Source organism: Chiloscyllium plagiosum, unplaced genomic scaffold, assembly GCF_037043375.1.
Source record: "Chiloscyllium plagiosum isolate Xiang-an unplaced genomic scaffold, Cpla_swu_hap1 HiC_scaffold_3, whole genome shotgun sequence".
Classification (NCBI taxonomy): Eukaryota; Metazoa; Chordata; class Chondrichthyes; order Orectolobiformes; family Hemiscylliidae; genus Chiloscyllium; species Chiloscyllium plagiosum.
In genome coordinates, this window is record NW_028270141.1 from 85,537,283 (window position 1) to 85,556,781 (window position 19,499).

A 19,499-nucleotide genomic window follows, 5' to 3' on the forward strand; every position below is an offset into this window, starting at 1 on the left:
TGTTGGTGAAGGCCAAAATGATATTGAAAGAACTGTCCTGCATTTTCTTGAATAGTACCATATTTTTCAGTCCAACTGAAAGGCTTAGAAGATTTTAGTTTAATGTCTCATCCGAGATTGTGTGTTCAAATGTCTGGTGTGTTGCCAGAACCCACACTTACTGACTATGAAGTGGGAGTCTGTCACTGTGCCAATAAAAGATATAAGTAGCAAAACATGTTTCATTTAGTATACACTTAGTATAGTGCTTAGTTTTGTCATACTATGAATCAAAAATATAAATTTCTTTAGATTAGATACAATGTGGAAACAGGTCCTTCAGCCCAACAAGTCCACACTGACCCGCAACCCACTCAGACCCCATTCTCCTACATTTACCCCTTCATCTAACACTACGGGCAATTTAGCTCAGCCAATTCACCTAACCTGCATGTATTTATCAGGGTAAAGTGATTTTGTGTACCCATAGATTTTGATAACACCACTCGCAAGGAAAAATGTTTATTTTCATTAAATCCTGTAACAAAAGCATTTCTTGAGTATTTCTGAGATAAAACAATCAAAATTTTACATCTTAGGCTCATCAGGACAATATGCAAGAATACCACTTTAACAGATAAACCAATATACTGCATGAGAGACAAGTGCTGACTGGTTGGCTTGTGGACTCTGATTGGTGGAGGCATTGCTGTGGAGAATGCACCAATTATTGATGATTGACAGTTAATAGCCAGGCTTTGTTTGCATTTGAAATCAGGCTTCTTGACTCTGATGTTTAGGGCATTGCCCTGAGGGATGAACCAGCAAATAGCTATCACTTATTTTGTTGAGATGGAACAGGCACTGTGTTACACTGCAAGCCTGACTGATGGTCTGAAATATTACTTTGCACACTCAAGATTATCAAACAAAGTGTCCAACCATGTCCGATCAGCATATGCAAAACCTGCAACACAGTGCCCAACATTAGAAATGGTTCTGCAATTGGACGGAATGGCCTGGATATTCCTGAGTGTGTGAGGAATTATGCTGACTACCAATATAGGTTTGTTAGCTGTGCTTGCAGTGTGGCACACTTGCTTATGCTGGAAACTACAAATATTAACACACAGAGTCTTGCTCGCTACAAACAGAAGCAACATATATTTGAATTGCTCCTTTGACAAAACGTATCTTCTCTTCAGTAATACTCAAGTTCTGCCCTACCAAATGACAAAAACACTTCCTTGATATGTGCCCCAGTATCTCCTCCTTTGACTTTAATAAGTTTTAGTCGGGCTACGTTTCTAAGAAGCACTGTGGGGCATTTTCTTAATTTAAATATGCTACTTAAATACAAATTGTTGTTGGTACAGAAATAACACTGGCCAGGTCCAGATGAAAACCAACTCATCCATTGGAAGCTGAGCCCACAGCTAAGTGCACAATAGGTGGGCTGAATTTTCTAATTGCAGGACACTTTTCACTGAGAAGTTAGACCCTTCCTGGGGAACAGCCAAAAGAATTATTGGGTTGGCAGCTCCATTGCTCCCAGCAGTGCTTAGAACTCAGTGCTGTCCATTATTGGAGATCTAGGAAAAGTCCTGAAAAGAGAAAGGTAAGTCTGAAGGTTTTACAGTGTCAGAAGTCCCACGACACCAGGTTATAGTCCAGCAGGTTTATTTGAAGTCACTTCACCTGACAAAGGAGCAGCACTTTGAAAGCTTGTGATTTCAAATAAACTGGGTGTCGTGTGACTTCTGACTTTGTCCACCCCTGTCCAACGCCAACACTTCCACATCATGGAAGAGGGATCCAACAGCCCACAGAGTGGGGAGAGAGTTTTAAGTGGGTGGGATGGGGGAGGTTATGTTAGCCAGGCAGCATGGTAGAAAAACTGGGAGAGAGGGAGTGAATGCTTCCAATGCTTTATCCCTAAATCAGTTGCCCCTCCCTTCCCATTTTTCATGGTGTAGGTGTTTAAAAGCACACAGCCCATTCTTGCCTATAAGAAATACAATTGTCCATTTACTGTTTATTCATATACAGGGAAAGGTTGCCAATTTTGACACCTGCAGATGTTGGAGACATGCTCAGTAATTGGCAAGAAAGGTGGCTAGCTGGACAGTAATTTTACATTCACCCTCCACATTAAAACATACCCAGTGCAGGAATGTAATATCGTTGTTTTCAATAGGATGTGTTGTGTTTTGTTGCTACTAACTGTTATAAGAAGCTCTTGTTTACTGGTGTGTCAAACCTCCTGGCAATATGTGCTGAAGGATTTGTCTGTTGTAGTGTGGATTCCAGGATTGTCACAGACTGCATTGCCACTTTGTACAATGTAGGTTCCTGGTTATTCTGTTACGTTTTTCCATTTATTTCCAATATATTGGCAAATATTAAAACCATTTTGAATAGCACATAAAATGCCAAGCAGCAGGTAAATGCTTTCCTGAAACACTGTCAGTGTCAAATTAAAATATCCTTTTACTGTACCAGAATCTAGGAAATATTTAAAAACTGACACCAATGCAGCCACTAGCTCATTCGTGACCTCTTTTAAGATGTTAGGATGAAATCCCATCAAGACCTGGAGAATTGTCAGCCCACAGCTTTCTCCAGTGCTTCTCCAATGATTGTACTTTCACCACGTTCCTCTCTCCTTCCCACCTTCTGATTTACTGGAATGGTCTTTATATCCTTTATTGTGAAGACAAAAGCAAGTATTTATTCATTTCATCTGCTGTCTCATTATTATCTATTATCAACTCCCCATTCTCAAGAGACTAACTTTACTTGCTCTTTTTTTTCGATATCTGTAAAAACTCCTATCTGTATGAATGTTGCTAGCTAGCTTCCTCTCATAGGTTCTTTCCCCGAATAACCTTTTATTCATTCAATTATGTTCTTTATGTTATGACCCATCATGTTTTCACCTTTATACTATCCAGCACTTTCAGTCATCTCTGGGTATCATGTGGAGTGAATCAATCTGCTTGAAGAGTAGCTTTTGGAAGAGGCCAAAGTGAATCATCCACTTACCACTTCTGACTGAAGATAGAGAGGCATCTTGGTTTTTGTTTTGCACTGACTGATATGCTGTGCTCCCCAATTGTTGAGGATGGGCATATTTATGAAGCCTCCTCCTCCAGCGAGTTGTTTAATTGTCCACCACCATTCATGACTGATTGTGGCAGTACTTCCAAGTTTAGTTCTGATCCGTTGGTAGTCCCCAGAACATTGGCCTGGGACTCTGGGTTACTAGACCAGTGATATTACCGCATTATTTAGTGACATCGTGCGAAAGCCCTTGTGCTCAGAACATATTTAAAGAGTTTTATTACATGACTTCTGCCTAACTACGATCAGAATTTTAAAAATCAGTTGTGTATTTCAAATGAGAGATTGACCAGCTCATGTCTGTGCAGTTATCTTAGCCATTGCTTCATGGGTTGAGTGATAGATGTTATGTCCAGTATCTAACAATAGAATCTTGGGTGTTTGGCTTTGCTGCCTTATTAATGGGCCAAATAGTGGAAACCAAGATTTAGCACTCAGTGCAATAAGTATGAGGGTGGATGTCTTCGCATGCAACTAAGTCCATGCCCATACTAGTGAAAGAGCTTGACTGGTCCAGCTCAAATCAGCCAGTTAAGAGTGTCTTGGCAAATCATGAGTCTCGAGTGAAGTCCCACCCTGCCAGAGATGACAGCCAATCAGAGGCCAGTCATTTCTGGGTCCAAGAGATCATCTCTAGAGGCCATTCCTTCAGGGATCCAATTTCGTGACGTCTGGCTTTCAGGTTACATGAGGTAGGAGTCACTGGAAGATGTGTTTTGGGAGAGGTCAGGGTCAAGGGCACATTATGTCTTTATGGCAGGTGAAATCCCTCTTTTGCCCTCCATCTTGCCTCTGATTGATCCCAGATTTTGGCAAATGAGGCCTGTGAGGTCATTGCTGAGAGTGAAAGGATTGTTGTATCTCTTTCTGGTATTTGTATGGGTTTGTTTCAAATAGGCCTTACATTGTGTAACACTGCTTGTGTTTTTTTTTAATTTTACAATAATTTTATAATAAACTTGTTTCTGTTAAAAGTCCATTGGCAGCTTCTTGTGAATATAATCACTATGACAAACAAATGACAAAAATGTGGTAGTTGAGGAAGAGACACAGGAGAATGTTTTTGGGATTTAGTGATGACTGTCAGGATGGGGTTGGTTAATTAGATCTTCACACGATACAAAGAAATGGCAGCTGTTGGATAATGGATAATTGGAAACATGCTTTCTTGGAACATTTAAACTTAACAGAATACAGCATCTAAAACTCTAAAAGGAGGCTTGGTTTAACTTCCCCTGACTATCTTACTGTGTAAGGGAATGGCTGAATTGCCAGGACTGCACCATGTTTCTGAAAGAGCAAGAATCGGAAATGCCAGGGAGGAATGTAGAGCACAATCCCTTGTGCAGAATAAATCGAAGCAGAGTGACAATCAGTGATTGCCTCTCCTTGGTTTGGGCTCAAATGAATATCTGCTTTCTCCTCTGCTTTATATTTTTATTCAATGATTTAACCTCTGCGTTTCGTATGGACTTTGATTCAAGAGAGCTTAGCATGACGCGTGCTGTTTAACCCACAGGTTGTTTACTTTGGTGACAGTATGCGCTCGGATATATTCCCTGCTCACAGCTACAATAATTGTGAAACAGTCCTCGTGCTGGAAGAACTAGAAGTTGAAGCCAGCCAACAAGTTACAACAGACAGAAAGGACTCAGAGCCATTAGAGAAGAAAGGAAAATATGAAGTAAGTGTTCACAATTAACTACAGATAATAATCAGTTTGAACAGGTATGCTAAAAAGAGTTGTGAAACATACTTGAAAATAATAAACTGTACAGTGATTATTCTGTTGTCAATTGCAACCAATGTGAATGATAACTATGCAGCAGCAAAGTGCTAAACCAAATTATTTGTACATGACAACATTGTAGCAAAATAGTTTATAAGTGGGTAGATTTTGTGGGCTGGGAATGTGTTTTTTTTTTCAGCAAGTTGATCTTTAAATTCACTTGGAGGTTTTCCTGATATAACTTTTGCTGCTAATTACTTTCAACTCAATATGAGTATTCTGGTGGAAAGTTCTGTGCACGTTCAACACAGCTAGCCCAAATCAACAATGATGGGGTTTAAAGGCATCCACACAGAGGTCCAGGAATGTATTGCTGCCCTTTGGATACTTGTATTTTGCATGCAAGCACCATATGCGTAAGTCTTGACTTTCTCTGGGTCTCGTCACGTATAGCAGTCAACACCTCAATAATCGCCACTAATGCTGTTGGAAATTTGGGTTGATTTTTCTGAGTTGTACAGACTGTCCTCTTATCAGTACTTCATTTGATATAAAGTGTTTTAAAACACCAGTAGTTACAAAGAGCATAACAAAAATGAATTTTTTCATCTTTGCCTTCTTAGGCAAAGCTGCGATTGCACTGAAGAAGGTGGGGTGGTGAGCTGCCTTCTTGAACTGCCATGGAAGAGTAGGTGTCAGGAAGGTGGCTCCAGGACTTTTTCCCATTGACAGTGAAAGAACAGTGCTACAGTTCCAAGTCAGGTTGGAGTGTACAAAGTCAGAAGTCACACAACACCAGGTGAAAGACCAACAAGTTTATTTGAAATCGTAAGCTTTTGAAAGTGCTGCTCCTTCGTCAGATGAAGACACCTTCATCGCCCAATGAAGGGGCAGCACTTCAAAAGCTCATGATTTCAAATAAACCTGTTAGACTATAACCTGATGTCGCGTGATTTCTGGCTTTGTCTACCTCTGTCCAGCACCAATACCTTCACAGGATGGTATGTGGCTTAGAGGGAAACTTGCAGACCGTAGTGTTCCTATGTATCTGCGTCCCTTAACATTTTAGGTGATAGAACTTGCAGATTTAGAAGGTACGATCAAAGGAGCCTTGGTGAGTTGCTGTAGTGCATCTTGTACACTACTTTTTTGAAAATATTTTTATTGTAAAAAGATTTATTTTTTATAAGATTACAAAATTACAACAACAATAAACCAACAACAAAACTATTCTTTATAAAATTATAAATTATAAAAAGAATCAGAAATAAAAAACACAAACAAAACAAAACTGTACTTATGTGCAAGACAAACAACTCAGTATAAGTAATAAATAAATAACACCGCTGAGCACAACAAAACAATAGCTCCCGAGTTTCGAGAGCATTGAATATAACACCCGCATTTATTCAAAATTCTTCCTCTGAGGGAACCAAGTTCGCCAAGGGAACCAATCAGATCATCATGGCTACACAAAAGCCCTAATTAAAATGGCAGACAAACCTGCATCTAGGTAATCCAAATAAGGCTGACATGTCTTACAAAATTTTTCAGTTTTTTGCTGCACCATATTTGTGAGGAAGTCCAGGGGGATATGTTCCATGCTTAGCTTATGCCAACCTGAGAGGCCTGAGGGATTTCAGTCACCCAACACATCAAAATGTTTTCTCTCGTACAGAAAGTAAGGATATTAAAATGTTTTCTCCTATGAGTATCTAAAGAAGATAAATTGGGCAGGCCCAGGAGAAGAGAGATTGGGTCCATCTTAACTTGGGTCCCCAAGACACTCCCTATTACTCCTGCCACAGCACTCCAGTACGTATGAAGTCTGTGGCAGGACCACAGACAGTGAGTGAGAGTACCAGTACTCATTTTACACTTGGGGCACACTAAGGATAGCCCACCTTAAATTTCAAGAGACGGTCTGGGGCCAGATGGACACTATGAAGAATCTTTAACTGTGTGGCATGAGTCCTATTACAGATCGAAATCTTTCTCATATTTTCACAGATATCCTCCCATGTCTCAAAGGAGATCTCAACTCCTAACACTCTCTCTCAGACCTCTCAGTAGCTCAATTTCACCCTAAAGACCACTCCCCAACAAATGATAAAGAGTACGAACTGCTCTTGGCATGAAGCACTGTGTTCTCTATATCGGATCTGTCGGAATCGGTCGAGAGCGTAGTTCCTTTTTGAATAAAGTTCCTAATTTGGGAAAAACAAAAAATGTCTCTGCTAGATAATCCATACTTGTGGCTGATTTTTTTTTTTTAGATTAGATTAGATTACTTACAGTGGCTGATTTTTTTTTTAGATTAGATTAGATTACTTACAGTGTGGAAACAGGCCCTTCGGCCCAACAAGTCCACACCGACCCGCCGAAGCGCACCCACACAGACCCATTCCCCTACATTTACCCCTGCACCTAACACTACAGGCAATTTAGCGTGGCCAATTCACCTGACCTGCACATTTCTTTGGAGTGTGGGAGGAAACCGGAGCACCCGGAGGAAACCCACGCAGACACGGGGAGAATGTGCAAACTCCACACAGTCAGTCGCCTGAGGCGGGAATTGAACCCGGGTCTCTGGCGCTGTGAGGCAGCAGTGCTAACCACTGTGCCACCGTGCCGCCCACCGTGCCGCCCATTGGTCAAAGGACATCAATGTTTTGCCCTCAAGTAAGTCACCCAAACAGAAACTCACTGAGCTGCCCAGAGTTTAAACCCGGGGTCCATTATCCCTGGTCAGAACCCCGGTATACTAACTATAGGAGTAAGAAGAGAAGTTTTAGATGTATTACCCTTACTGTGCCGCATTGCCCTCCTCACTTTGACAGTATTAATAATTATTGGATTGTGACAGTACTCAGCAACTGTCCTCATTTTATCTAGAGCAACAGGCTAGTAAAGGGACATTTTGCCTAGGAGGCCTCAATATCCAACCACATTGACGCTGGGCCCTTACGAGCCCAGTTGCTCACAAAAGATGAAAGGGAGTTTAATTGATATCTTCTAGTATCCGGGAGGTCCACTCCCCCCAGCCCTTCTGGCAATTGCAATTTGGCAAGCTTAATAAGAGGCCACCTGTGGTGTGGAGCTAAACCAGCCATGAAGTCTCCTAAATGTTTGCCTGGGAAAAATCAAGGGAAGCATTTGCATAGGGTATAGCAAACAAGGAAGGACATTGATTTTCGTAAGGGCTACTCGACCTAACCAGGCTATTGGAAGAGCCTCCCATCTTTGAAGATCTTGCTTAATCTTGTCAAGCAAATGGACAGAATTAGCCTTAAATAACGGAGTAGCAACCAAAGCTAAATAAAGAAAATCCCCCCGTGACCACTTAACGGGAAACCGTGACTCACCCTCAACGTCAGATATTCCCCAAGATCCCCCATAGGCATAATCTCCGATTTGGAAAAATTAATTTTTTTCAAAGTTTGTGAGAAGATTTGTAGCTCGGGTGCTCATTGTTGTGGTTCTGTTCGCCGAGCTGGGAATTTGTGTTGCAGACGTTTCGTCCCCTGTCTAGGTGACATCCTCAGTGCTTGGGAGCCTCCTGTGAAGCGACAGAAGCGTCTGCAACACAAATTCCCAGCTCAGCGAACAGAGCCACAACAAATTAATCTTATAGCCTGAAAAGGAGCCAAATAAATTAATACATTGAATCAAATGGGGTACAGAAACTACTGGGTTCCACAAAAAGTTAAGAATGCCATCCGCATATAATGCAGTCTTATGTATCTTTGATCCCTCTTCTGGAACAGTTATGTTGGGATCCCTATGGATAGCCTCTGCCAATGGTTCAATCACCAATGTAAAAAGTAGAGGTGAAAGGGGACAACCTTACCGACTGCCCCTGCAGATACTAACATTACTGGATCTCACGGTATTGGTGAGAACCGCAGCCAGAGGATCACTATAAAGGACCCTACGCAACCTAATAAAGACTTCAGCTAGACCAAACTGTTCCAGGGTGTAAAAAAAAAAGTCCACTCCACCTGGTCAAATGCCTTCTCTGCATCTAAAGAAATCACCAATCCCTGAACCGATCGCTGCTGACATGCTTGAACCATATTAAGTAATCTCATAGCATTGTTGGAGGATCTGCAGCCCTTTATAAAACTCATCTAGTCCTCTTTGACAATGGAAGGTAACACTGTTCCCAGCCTTAATGTAAGAGTCTTGGACAAAATTTTAAAATCAGAATTTAGAAGTGAAATGGGCCTATGGGAAGCACAGTCCTTCAGGGTCTTCCCTTTCTTAAGGATGAGAGAGATATTTGCCTCTCTCAAGGATGGCGGGAGGCAATCATGACTAAACAAGTAATTGTACATGTCCAGCATTGGCATTGCCAATATATTTATAAGTTCTTTGTAGAATTCACTACGGACACCATCAGGGCCGGGCGCCTTTCCACTTTGAAGCTGCTTCACAGCCTCTTGTACCTTTTGCACTGTTAAAGGGGCATTAAGGAGAGACAGCTGTTTGGAGGTCATGCCTGGAAGATCCAGGTTCCTAAAAAAGAACTCCGTCTTAGCCCATCTGTCCTCACAGCCTTCCAACTGGTGTATACGGAGTAAAATGATCTTTTTAGAAACACAAGTAAGAATTCCAGTCCCTTCCCTGATTGAGGTAATACGGGGGGGCATCTTTTTTCCAAGCCAGATATGCCAGATATTTGCCCGGACTATCGCCATGCTCAAACAAGCTTTGTTTCACAAAGGGAAGTTCCTTCCTCGCTGTCTGCATGAACATCGAATTCAAGGTGGACCCCAGAGCTGTGACCCGCTGCAACTTAGCCACTGATGGCCTATCAAAATATGGCATCTCAGCTGCCTTTAGTTGTGCCTCGAGCAAGCGCTGCTGCTTTCCCTTTTGTCACTTCCGACTGGCAGAATAAGAGATAATTATCCCTCTAGCATCAGCCTGAGCAATCTTCCAGAGAATAGACTGGTAACTAGCCATATCCGAGTTACTGGCCAAGAATGCTTTAAACTCATTAGAAAAATACTCAGTGAACTTACTGTCCTTGAAAATAAAGGGACCCGTTCACCAGTGCCATGAACCTGCTACATTACCCTTAATCTTCACTACTATACTATACTATACTGCTGCATGATCAGAAATGGTAGATTCCCAGTTGTGCGGGACATCACGGAATCCAAAAAAAGTAGTGAGGGCTAGGAAAGATCAATCCTAGTATGGTATTTGTGCGGATTAGAAAAAGTTAAAGTCCCTAACCGCAGAGTAGAGACACCTCCAAACATCCACCAGTCCCAATTCCACACACAAATCAACTAGTTGCTCAGATTGCAGAGAAGGTTTTGGGGGGCCTTTGGGCATTCTATCCACCATGGGATCCAGAAGACAGTTAAAATCTCCCCCTGTAATAATATGCCATGACGCAATTGAAATCAATTTGGAGAATGCATCCATCAGAAATTTAAGGGGGTATGCCAGGGGACAATAAACGTTCAAAATACCATACTCTTCATAAATTGAGGCTTTAAGAATTACATACAGTCCATACTCATCTTTAATACAATCTATAATTTAAATGGGAGATTCGTCCAAACGAGTATGGCCACTCCCCTGCCCTTAGTATTTAAGGATGAAAAAAGCACCCAATCAAACTCACCCTGCTATAGTTGTAGATGTTCCTTATCATCAAGGTGAGTTTCCTACAACAGGGCAATATCGTCCCTCTCCTTTTTAAGACTCAAAAGCACCTTTTTCCTCTTGACCGGCGAGTGACTTCCTTTAATGTTCCAGGTACACCATTTGAGACCACAATTAGTCATGATCCTCTACAACAACATTTGAACTTCCGAAAGGAAGAAATTGACTTAAAAATCGCTGAGTATAGATGAAAATAGACTCTTGGAGCCTAAAAATACGCACACTAAAACTACTACATCTAACAAACTAACAGAACCTTCAAAAACTACAAATACAAAAACCAACAAACTAAACCAAATACAAAAGGCATTTAATGGGGCACTCTACACCCTACCCACAGGGTGTAATTACACATCTCCCATACAACTCCATAACTCATTCCTGCTTGAGCCGCACTCCAAACTCAAGCAAAAGAAAGAAAATTAAAGGTAAAATCCACAAAGGAGTAAAACATGAGCACTCTACCCATCCCCAACTATACATTAACCCCAATTAACCTCGAGAAAAAAAATCCAACAACACTTTCTTCAAGAAAAGGAGAGGTATATAGAAAAGAAAAAAATGATCATCTATATCCTTCACATCATCCAGTCTATTACAAAATGTCCAGAAAGTTTTTCACTTTTCCAAAGAATCAAGTGAGCATACAGACCCATCATGAGAAAAACAAAGCACTGCCTAGTACCTTACAGAATACTGAATGCCAAGGTCTCTCAGTCTTCTCGTCACCTCATCAAAGGACTTCCTTTTACGGATCACAGCTGCAGAAAAGTCCTGGAAGAGCATTATCTTGGATCCTTTATAAATCAAAGCCTATGGATCCTTCTCCTGCACTTTGGAAGTTTCCATTATTCTCTGCTTGTCCCTGTAACATCGCACAAGGACTGGGCCGCTGGTCTGAGCCACGCCTGCACACTGCAACCCAGTGAACTCTGTCGACCGTTACCGGCCCATCTTGGCCTCCCAACCAAGAAAGCGCAGCAGCCAGTCTTCAAAAAAAACTTACTAGCTGCTCTCCTACCACTCCCTCCGGCAGCCCAACGACCTGGATATTCTTTCTCCCACCCCTGTTTTTGAGGTCGTCAACCTTCTCTGTTAAGGCCCAGACCTGTTTCTCGAGGGCCTGGATCACTGAGGACTCGATCACAATTGCCGATGCTGCAGTCTGCCATTCAACCTCCTCCATTCGCTTTCCGAGCTCATCCAGCTCCTGTTCATGTTTGTGCAGCATGGCCAAGATCGGTTCCAGTCTGGTGCGACTTTCCACAATCGAGGCCTCGATCATCTCTCGAAACTTGACGAACTCTGCAGCCAAGGTCTGTTGGGTAAGTGACTCCAGCGGAGATGCAGAGGACGCTGAAGCTGTGGTCACAGTCGCGGGCGTGTCTGATGCTGATGGGGAGTGTCCCATGTGTTGGGACTTACTCAAACCTTTTCTTTTTGTCAAATTCCCTTGCCTAAAAAAACATAACGATTCCACAACTGTCTAATTATTGAATTTTTCAGAGATAGCTTAGGTGGGGAGGGTAAAAGCACCGCTTCACCTGAGTTGTGGTGTAGAGCTCAGCAGTGCAGACCTTTCACATTGTCGCCATCTTGGAATCTTGGATCTCCAGATTCCCCCCCCCCCCCCCCACCTCGTACACTATTAACTGGCACCATTGAGCATTGGTAGTGAAGAGAGCAAATGTTTATGGTAGTGGATGGGTTTCCATCAAACAGACTGGTGTTCTGGATGGTGCTGAGTCTGTTGAGTGCTGTTGGAGTTCCAGTCATAGAGGTAAATGGAGAGTATTTCATTACATTCCTAACTTCTGTCTTCTGGTTAGTGAACAGGCATTGGCAAGTCAGGAGGTGAGTTACTCTCCACAGAATGCCCCACCTCTGACCTGCTCATGTTCAATATTGCCTTCAAGTCATAGGCAATTATTTTCATCATATTTTTGCAATTGCCCATGTTTCAAACAAATGTGGAATGAGATCAGGAATAGAGTGGCACTGGTGGATCCCAAACTGTGCACCATGAGTAAGTTATTGCAGTCTAGGTGCCATTGCATAGCAGTATTAATTTTCCCTGCCATCACTTTGCTAATTATTCAGGCATTAATTGGCCAGTTGGAATTGTTCTGCTATTTTTGGACAGGACATACCTGCCCAATTTTCCACATTATCAGGTCGGTGCCAACATTATAGTTGTACTGAAATAAACTAGACGAGAGGTGTGGCTCATTCTCGATTACATGTCTTCTGTACTGTAGTCAGAATGTTGTCAGAATCCATAATCTTTGCCGTATGCAGAGTCTTCAGTCACTTCTTGAGAGAACTTGAAATGAATTGAATTGGCTGACGACTGGCATCGGTAATGCTGGGGACCTCTGGAGAAAGCTGTAATGAATCATCCCCTGAGCTTTTCTGGCTGAAGATAGTTGCAGTTACTTTGGTCTTGTTTTGTGCACTGATGTTCTGGGCTCCCAAATTATTGAGGATGGGGATATTTGTAGAGCCTACTCCTCCAGATAGTTGCTTAATTAACCACCACCACTCACAGCAAGATATGGGAGGACAACAGAGCCTAGATTTGATTTATTAGTTGTGGCTTAGCTCTGTCTATTTCATACTGTGTCTGTCATTTGGCTTGCATGTAATCCTATATTGTTGCTTCACTTCATTTTTAGGAATGCTTAGTGCCGCTCCTGGTATACCCTTCTACACTGTTCATTGAGCCATATTTGACTCCCCATTTGATTATAGTGGCAGAGGAAGGGATATGCTGGGCGTTACAGAATGTGGTTGAATGAAATTCTGAAGCTACTGCTGACATTCATGGATGCCGAGTTCATTATCCCTGGCCGAAATCTGCCCCATTTATCATGATGGTGATGCCACACAACATAATGGAGGACACCGTTAATGTAAAGACGGGATCCATCTTCCTAAAGGTTTTGTAATGGCCACTTCTACCTGTATTGACATGGACAATGGGTATGTGACAGGTTGAATGATGAGGATAAGGTCACGTGGGTTACTCCTCCTTGGTTCCCTCATCACCTGCCACAGAAGTCATCTAGTAGCAATGCCCTTTAGGATTCTGCCAACTCAGTCAGTAATTGCAGTCTTGGTGATGGATATTCAGGTTGCCTAGCCAACATACATTCTGCGCCTTCAGTGCATCTTCTACTGATGTTGATAACAGGGGCAGAGAAATGGGAGGACCTGATGCTATGAGATATTGGGACAAACCTTCCTGACTGCTGCCAACTCTAATGAGTCTGCCTTGCCCATGGGACAGGTCATACTTATAGATTGAAATGATAGTGTCTGGGACATCAGCTAGAAGATATGATTCTGTAAGTATGACCATGTCAAGTTGTTGCTTGCTCAAACTGTTCAACTGGGTCACCCAAATTTGGCACCCACACCCAGCTAGTTGTGAGGAGGACTTTGCAGGTCAACAGGACTGGCTTTGCTGTTGTTACTTCCAGTACCTAGGTCAATGTTGAGTTGTCTGTCCAACTTCATTCCTTTTTTTTAGACATTGTAGCAGTTTAATACAACTAAATGGTTTGTCAGGCCATAACAGAGGACATTGAAGAGTCAACACATTGCTGTGACATCACATGTAGGCCAAACAAAGTACGGACAACAGATTTCCTTCCTTCAAGGACAACAGCAAACTAAATAGGTTTTTATGACAATTGGCAATGTTTTCCTGGTCACTATTAAACTGGTTTTCAACTCTGCATTTCTTAATTAAACTGTCATAATACAATTTGAATCTATGTCCTCACAGCATTAGCTTGAGTTGTTTTATATATTCTATGTAGGAATTTTGTCCTTCAGTAATATAAATTGTCCTATACCACTCAAGTTTTGGTTAAGTAGTTTGTCTTCATCTCTCAAATCTAAATTGGGGATGGTTGAGAGGATGAAACTTTCTCTCTGTTAGAGTGGAAGGTTTAAACTGCAGGACATTTGAGCACTGAATATTTCTTTCCAGTAGACACCTCCATTCATATTTTGCTCAATCCAGATTTTAATGATTTTTAATCACCGAGGAAGTACTGCATTATTGTAGTACCTCGATGTTATGTCCTGTCTTCCTAATCATGTAATTTGTGTGTATACTAGTGGTCACTTGGTAATAGAGAAATGGGTTCCGGCCCAACACCTCTTCCTCAACTACTGTAGGTTGGCCATCAATATTTATGACATATTCACTGAATCCCACAGTTAACTGGACTGTACATCCTCACACCATGCCTTGTGTAAAGACTGCATTCCATTCTCCCAGTTTCTCTGTCGCGTCTGTTCCAATGTTGCCAGCTTCTACAAGGGGGTCTCCAAAATAACCATCTTCTTCCTCAATAAACGTTTCTCCATTACTGTCGTTGACAGGACCCTCAGTCACATCTGGCCCATCTCTCGTATTTCAGCCCTCACCTCTTCTGTTCCCTCCCAAAACAGTGGTAGGGTTCCTTCGGTCCTCACTTACCACCCTCCAACATCCACATCCGAAAGGATCATAAGCTGCCATTTTGGCCACCTCCAGCAGGATGCCACAACCAGACACACATCCACCTCCCCTCCCCACCCCATCTTTTCCCTTGTCAGCATTCCACAGGGATCATTCCCTCTAGGATACCTTGGTCCACAACACCAACAGCCCCATGTCACCTTCCCCTGGAATCACTGACCATGTAACATCTGCCCATTTACTTCCTCCTTCCTCAGTATCCAAGGCCCCAGCTACACCTTCCACGTGAAGTAGCGATTTACCTGTACTTCACTTAAACTAAGCTTCTATATTTGCTGCTCACAATATGGTCTCATAGAGTCATAGAGATGTACAGCATGGAAACAGACCTTTCGGTCCAACCTGTCCAAGCCGACCAGATATCCCAACCCAATCTAGTCCCATCTGCCAGCACCTGGCCCATATCCCTCCAAACCCTTCCCATTCATATACCCATCCAAATGCCTCTTAAATGTTACAATTGTACCAGCTTCCACCACCTCCTCTGGCAGCTCATTCCATACGTGTACCACCCTCTGTGTGAAAAAGTTGCCCCTTCGGTCTCTTTTATATCTTTCCCCTCTCACCATAAACCTATGCTCTCTAGTTCTGGACTCCTCGACCCCAAGGAAAAGACTTTGCGTATTTACCCTATCCATGCCCCTCATAATTTTGTAAACCTCTATAAAGTCACCCCTCAACCATCGACAGTCCAGGGAAAACAGCCCCAGCATGTTCAGCCTCTCCCTGTAGCTCAAATCCTCCAACCATGGCAACATCCTTGTAAATCTTTTCTGAACCCTTTCAATTTCACAATATCTTTCCGATAGGAAGGAGACCAGAATTGCACGCAATATTCCAACAGTGGCCTAACCAATGTCCTGTACAGCCACAACATGACCTCCCAACTCCTGTACTCAATACTCTGACCAATAAAGGAAAGCATACCAAACACCTTCTTCACTATCCAATCTATTGCGACTCCACTTTCAAGGAGCTATGAACCTGCACTCCAAGGTCCCTTTGTTCAGCAACACTCACTAGGACCTTACCATTAAGTGTGTAAATCCTGCTAAGATTTGCTTTCCCAAAATGCAGCACCTCGCATTTATCTGAATTAAACTCCATCTGCCACTTCTCAGCCCATTGACCCATCTGGTCCAGATCCTGTTGTAATCTGAGGTAACCCTCTTTGCTGTCCACTACACCTCCAATTTTGGTGTCATCTGCAAACTTACTAACTATACCTCTTACGCTCACATCCAAATCATTTATGTAAATGACAAAAAGTAGAGGGCCCAGAACAGATCCTTGTGGCACTCCACTGGTCACAGGCCTCCAGTCTGAAAAACAACCCTCCACCACCACCCTGTCTTCTACCTTTGAACCAGTTCTGTATCCAAATGGCTAGTTCTCCCTTTATTCCATAAGATCTCACCTTACTCATCAGTCTCCCATGAGGAACCTTGTCAAACGCCTTACTGAAGTCCATGTAGATCATATCTACCGCTCTGCCCTCATCCATCTTCTTTGTTACTTCTTCAAAAAACTCAATCAAGTTTGTGAGACATGATTTCCCACGCACAAAGTCATGTTGACTATCCCTAATCAGTTCTTGCCTTTCCAAATACATGTACATCCTGTCCCTCAGGATTCCCTCCAACAACTTGCCCACCACTGAGGTCAGGCTCACCGGTCTATAGTTCCCTGGCTTGTCTTTACCACCCTTCTTAAACAGTGGCACTACATTTGCCAACCTCCAGTCTTCCAGACCTCACCTGTGACTATCGATGATACAAATATCTCAGCAAGAGGCCCAGCAATCACTTCTCTAGCTTCCCACAGAGTTCTCGGGTACACCTGATCAGATCCTGGGGATTTATCCATCTTTAACCGTTTCAAGACATCCAGCACTTCATCCTCTGTAATCTGGACATTTTGCAAGATGTCACCATCTATTTCCCTACAGTCTATATCTTCCATATTCTTTTCCACAGTAAATACTGATGCAAAATATTCATTTAGTATGTCCCCCATTTTCTGTGCCCTTTACACTGGGGACACCAAACACAGAATGGATGACTGCTTTGCCGAACACCTACATTCTTTCACAAAAATGATATCAAGCTTCCAATTGCATGCCACTACAACACACCACCCTGTTTCCTGGCAGAACTCTCTGTCTCAGGTTTGCTGCAGTGCCCCAAGTGCACAAGCTACAAGAGCAACATCTAATTTTCAGCTTGGACATCTCGCAGCCTTCAGGATTCAGTATTGAGTTTGGTTATTTTAGGGCTTCAGCATCTTTCCCCATGTCCTTACCCCAATCCCCACACCCCAACGCTCCAAAAGCTAGTGCTTCCAAATAAACCTGTTGGAATATAACCTGGTGTTGTGTGATTTTTAAATTCAGCATATATATCAACCTTTTGCTAGCTACAATCGGTCCTGAAGAATGGTCACTACACATGAACTGTTAACTCTGATTTCTCACCACAGACTTGCTTAGTTCTGTTCAGCATTTTCTGGTTTTGTTTATGAATTCCAACATCTGCAATTCTTCACTTTTTTGTTTAATGTCACCACAGTTAGCGTAGTGACCAGTCATTTCACGGATGGTTTTGTGGTCTTATACTTGCCTCCATTAAAAACAACCAGTGTACTTCAGGAAGAAAATAATTGTAAAAATAACTTTGAGAAGTTCCTGAGGTGTATAAGGTGGATTTTTTTTCCTTTCATCTTAATTTTATTTATGTAACAAACAACAAGGTCAAAACACTTCAGCTGACAAAGGATTACAGTTTGTATTAATTTATTAATTCTTGATATCCAGCAGCTGGATAAGGTTGTAGTGATTTGTATTTGGTTCGTTCAAAATTATTTGTAATTGCGTAAGTACTTTTAATGCCCGCTAAATTAGCTGTTTACTGAGTTATTGGGTTATTTCTTAACGACTGTGAAAAATGCAAGCACATGAGAAAGCATATTACAAAGAAAATGTTTTGGCCATTAGACATTCCATTCACAGACTTTGTAAAATTTGCTGTTTCATGAATTTTATCCATATTAACATATTCTCTGTCGTCCTACTTCCCTTTATCATGGATTTGTGGGACATGTAGAAAATTTAAGCAATTGCTACATATTCAAAATTATTATGACTGTACAGCTTGTGCAGCTGCTTTGTCTAAATTTAATTCCTTCAGTTTCTTCAGAATCACTTCATCATTTTTCTAAATCCCAGTGATTCAAAAAGAGAACTGGAGGTTTTGCAGCAGCTTTCGGTTCTGCAACATGACATAAGGAATTTTCTTCATATGTTCAAGCATTTCCTGATCCTGTATCCCTGCTTATCCACACAAGAATATTTGCAATGTTTTTGAGACAAGTCTCAGCTAATTGAACTGATTTTTCCAAATCTGTTTATATCTTACATTCATGTTCATCAAGCGGTAGAATGGTAGCTGCTTTGGCAGCTGTACAAGACTTAACTTGAGAATCACAGTCTGCGTAATAGTATTTAACACAGCATTTTGCTATTTATAGAAATTGAGCTTTTGTTAGACTGAACAGAAGTGAAAAGGCAATTGTACATGCAGAAGCAATATCCAAATCAGTGCTAAGAGCTATCTCAAAGAGTGTGGACAAAAAGAGCAAACTGAATAATTGACATATTAGAACTGCTATTAGAAGTGTGTATTGACTTTATACCCAATTCTCTGAATTTCACCAAGTAAGAATTGCGGATTGTTGGAAACATTCAGCAGGTTTGGCTGCATCTGTGGAGACAAATCAGAATTAACGTTTTGGGTCGAGTGACCCTTCCTCAGAACTGATGGTAGCTCGGAAAATGTCAGTTTATATGCAGAATATAGGGAGGGGAAAGGAGTCAATGATAGGTGGGGATAGAGCCCAAAGAGAGAAAAGAACAGTTAGGCAGAAAAAGGAGTGGATAGTGATCCAGCTAGGAGGATGAATAGCTGTTATTGGGGACTGTTAGTGGCTAACAGTGGGTTGTGTGCACTAGCAGACCATGTGATAACAAGGCCGGATGGTGGGATTGGGGGTAAGAACATGGGAGAGCACAAGCCCTAAAGCTGTTGAACTTACTATTGAATCTGGAAGGCTGCAGAGTCCCCAAGCAGAAAATGAGGTGCTGTTCTTCCAGCTTACACTGAGTTTTGCTGGAGCACGGCAGCAAGCCTGAGAGAGAGATGTTGGCCAGGGAACAGGGTGGTGTGTTGAAGTGGCAGGCAACCAGAAACTCGGTGTCTTTTTTGCGGACAGAACATAGATGTTCAGCAAAGCGGTCACCTAAACTACACTCCTTTTTCCAAATGTAGAGGGGGTCATATTATGAGCACCGAAAGCAGTCAGCTAGATTGTGTGAAGAGCAGATCCAACACTGCTTCACCTGGAAGGTGTGTTTGGGCCCTCAGATACTGAGGAGGGAAGAAGTAAACAGACAGGTTT

The 19,499-nt window shown here is 42.2% G+C and overlaps 1 protein-coding gene and 1 long non-coding RNA gene across 7 annotated transcripts in view; one reads left to right on the forward strand and one right to left on the reverse strand.

Moving 5' to 3' along the window:
* Positions 1–19,499, forward strand: part of nt5dc1 (5'-nucleotidase domain containing 1) — a 568,470-nt gene that overhangs the window by 510,249 nt on the left and 38,722 nt on the right. For 4 of the 6 annotated variants that reach the window (XR_015753733.1, XR_015753734.1, XM_087981159.1 and 1 more), the window contains exon 10: positions 4,622–4,786. Coding sequence is in view for 3 of the 6 variants with exons in the window: in XM_087981159.1 (XP_087837285.1) it covers positions 4,622–4,786 (165 nt within the window). In the remaining 3 variants the exon portion in view is untranslated. Of the gene's footprint in view, positions 1–4,621; positions 4,787–11,741; positions 11,839–13,188; positions 13,583–19,499 lie in introns of those variants that run through there. The other 2 variants (XM_087981167.1, XR_015753737.1) reach the window with 2 other exon arrangements.
* LOC148150617 (uncharacterized) overlaps positions 486–19,499 on the reverse strand; it is a 126,769-nt gene continuing 107,755 nt past the window's right edge. Inside the window, exon 3 of the long non-coding RNA XR_015753744.1 lies at positions 486–2,682. This is a non-coding gene — a long non-coding RNA (uncharacterized LOC148150617). The remainder of the gene's footprint in view (positions 2,683–19,499) is intronic.